We start from the raw sequence: 1,177 nt of genomic DNA on the forward strand, positions 1-1,177 counted from the left end.
GGCAAGAATGATTTTCTTCCAGCTTTGCATTCTTTCTTGAATTTATATAATATCCATGCTTGAAAGAAATCTTTTTAATTCATAATATGCTTCCATTTAGTTATTATTTTTATAAAATTATAATTATGCTCTATTAATGGATAGGTTGCAAATGTTGTTCAAGAAAATGCTCCATCCAATGCCTCCTATACATCTCCTGAAATTCAAAAGGAGATTCTTTATATATTTTCCAATAAGGTTAGAAAAGAAATTTGACAAGAGATTGGAAATTCAAAATTTTGCATTATAGTTGATGAAGCTCGTGATGAGTCCAAAAGAGAGCAAATGGCTCTTGTTTTGAGATATGTAGATAAGGAAGGATGCATCCGTGAACGGTTTTTTGGTGTTATTCATGTCCGTGATACTATGGCTTTAACTTTGAAGGAAGCTATTTTTTCTACTCTCTCTCAACATAATTTGGCCATTCATAACATTCGTGGACAAGGGTATGATGGAGCTAGTAATAGGAGAGGTGAATGGAATGGCTTGCAAGCTTTAATATGCCATGAATGTCCATATGCCTATTATGTTCATTGTTTGGCCCATAGGCTTCAACTTGCTTTAGTTGCAGCTTCTAAAGAAGTAGCTTCTGTTCACCAATTCTTCTCCAATTTAGTTTTTATTATCAACATTGTTACTGCATCTAGCAAACGTAATGATGAATTAAAGGAGGCTCAAGCAATTGAAGTTCCTACTAAGATTGCTAATGGTGAACTTGAAACTGGAAGGGAGCTGAATCAAATTGGCACTTTAAAACGAGCTGGAGATACTCGTTGGGGTTCTCATTTGGATTCTATTCTAGTTTACTGAAAATGTTCAATGCTACTTGTGTGGTTTTAAGTAACATTGCAGCAGATAGAGGTTCATACTCTCAACAAGGAGATGCAAATTTTGCTTTGTATCAATTGTTATCCTTTGAGTTTGTTTTTACTTTGCATCTTATGAAAGACATTATGGAAATTACTCATCTTCTTTGTATAGCATTGCAACGTAAATCTCAAGATATTTTGAATGCAATGCATCTTGTCTCAAGCACAACAAAGCTACTGAAGAATTTTCGAGATTCGGGATGAGATGATTTCTTGGTGAAAGTTAAGTTATTTTGTGAGCAACATCAAATTGATATCCCGGATATGAT

At 34.1% G+C, this 1,177-nt stretch overlaps 1 protein-coding gene across 1 annotated transcript; it reads left to right on the forward strand.

Moving 5' to 3' along the window:
* Positions 1 to 324: 324 nt before the first annotated feature.
* Positions 325 to 849, forward strand: LOC140037956 (uncharacterized). The gene has a single exon (XM_072083143.1). The coding sequence runs from the start codon at positions 325 to 327 to the stop codon at positions 847 to 849; it is 525 nt and encodes a 174-aa protein (XP_071939244.1).
* Positions 850 to 1,177: the final 328 nt, after the last annotated feature.

Source organism: Coffea arabica, chromosome 3c (genome assembly GCF_036785885.1).
Source record: "Coffea arabica cultivar ET-39 chromosome 3c, Coffea Arabica ET-39 HiFi, whole genome shotgun sequence".
NCBI classification, from domain to species: domain Eukaryota; kingdom Viridiplantae; phylum Streptophyta; class Magnoliopsida; order Gentianales; family Rubiaceae; genus Coffea; species Coffea arabica.

Coding starts and splice junctions, on each gene's coding strand:
- LOC140037956 (XM_072083143.1), top strand. CDS start 325: ATGGCTCTTGTTTTGAGATATGTAGATAAGGAAGGATGCATCCGTGAA.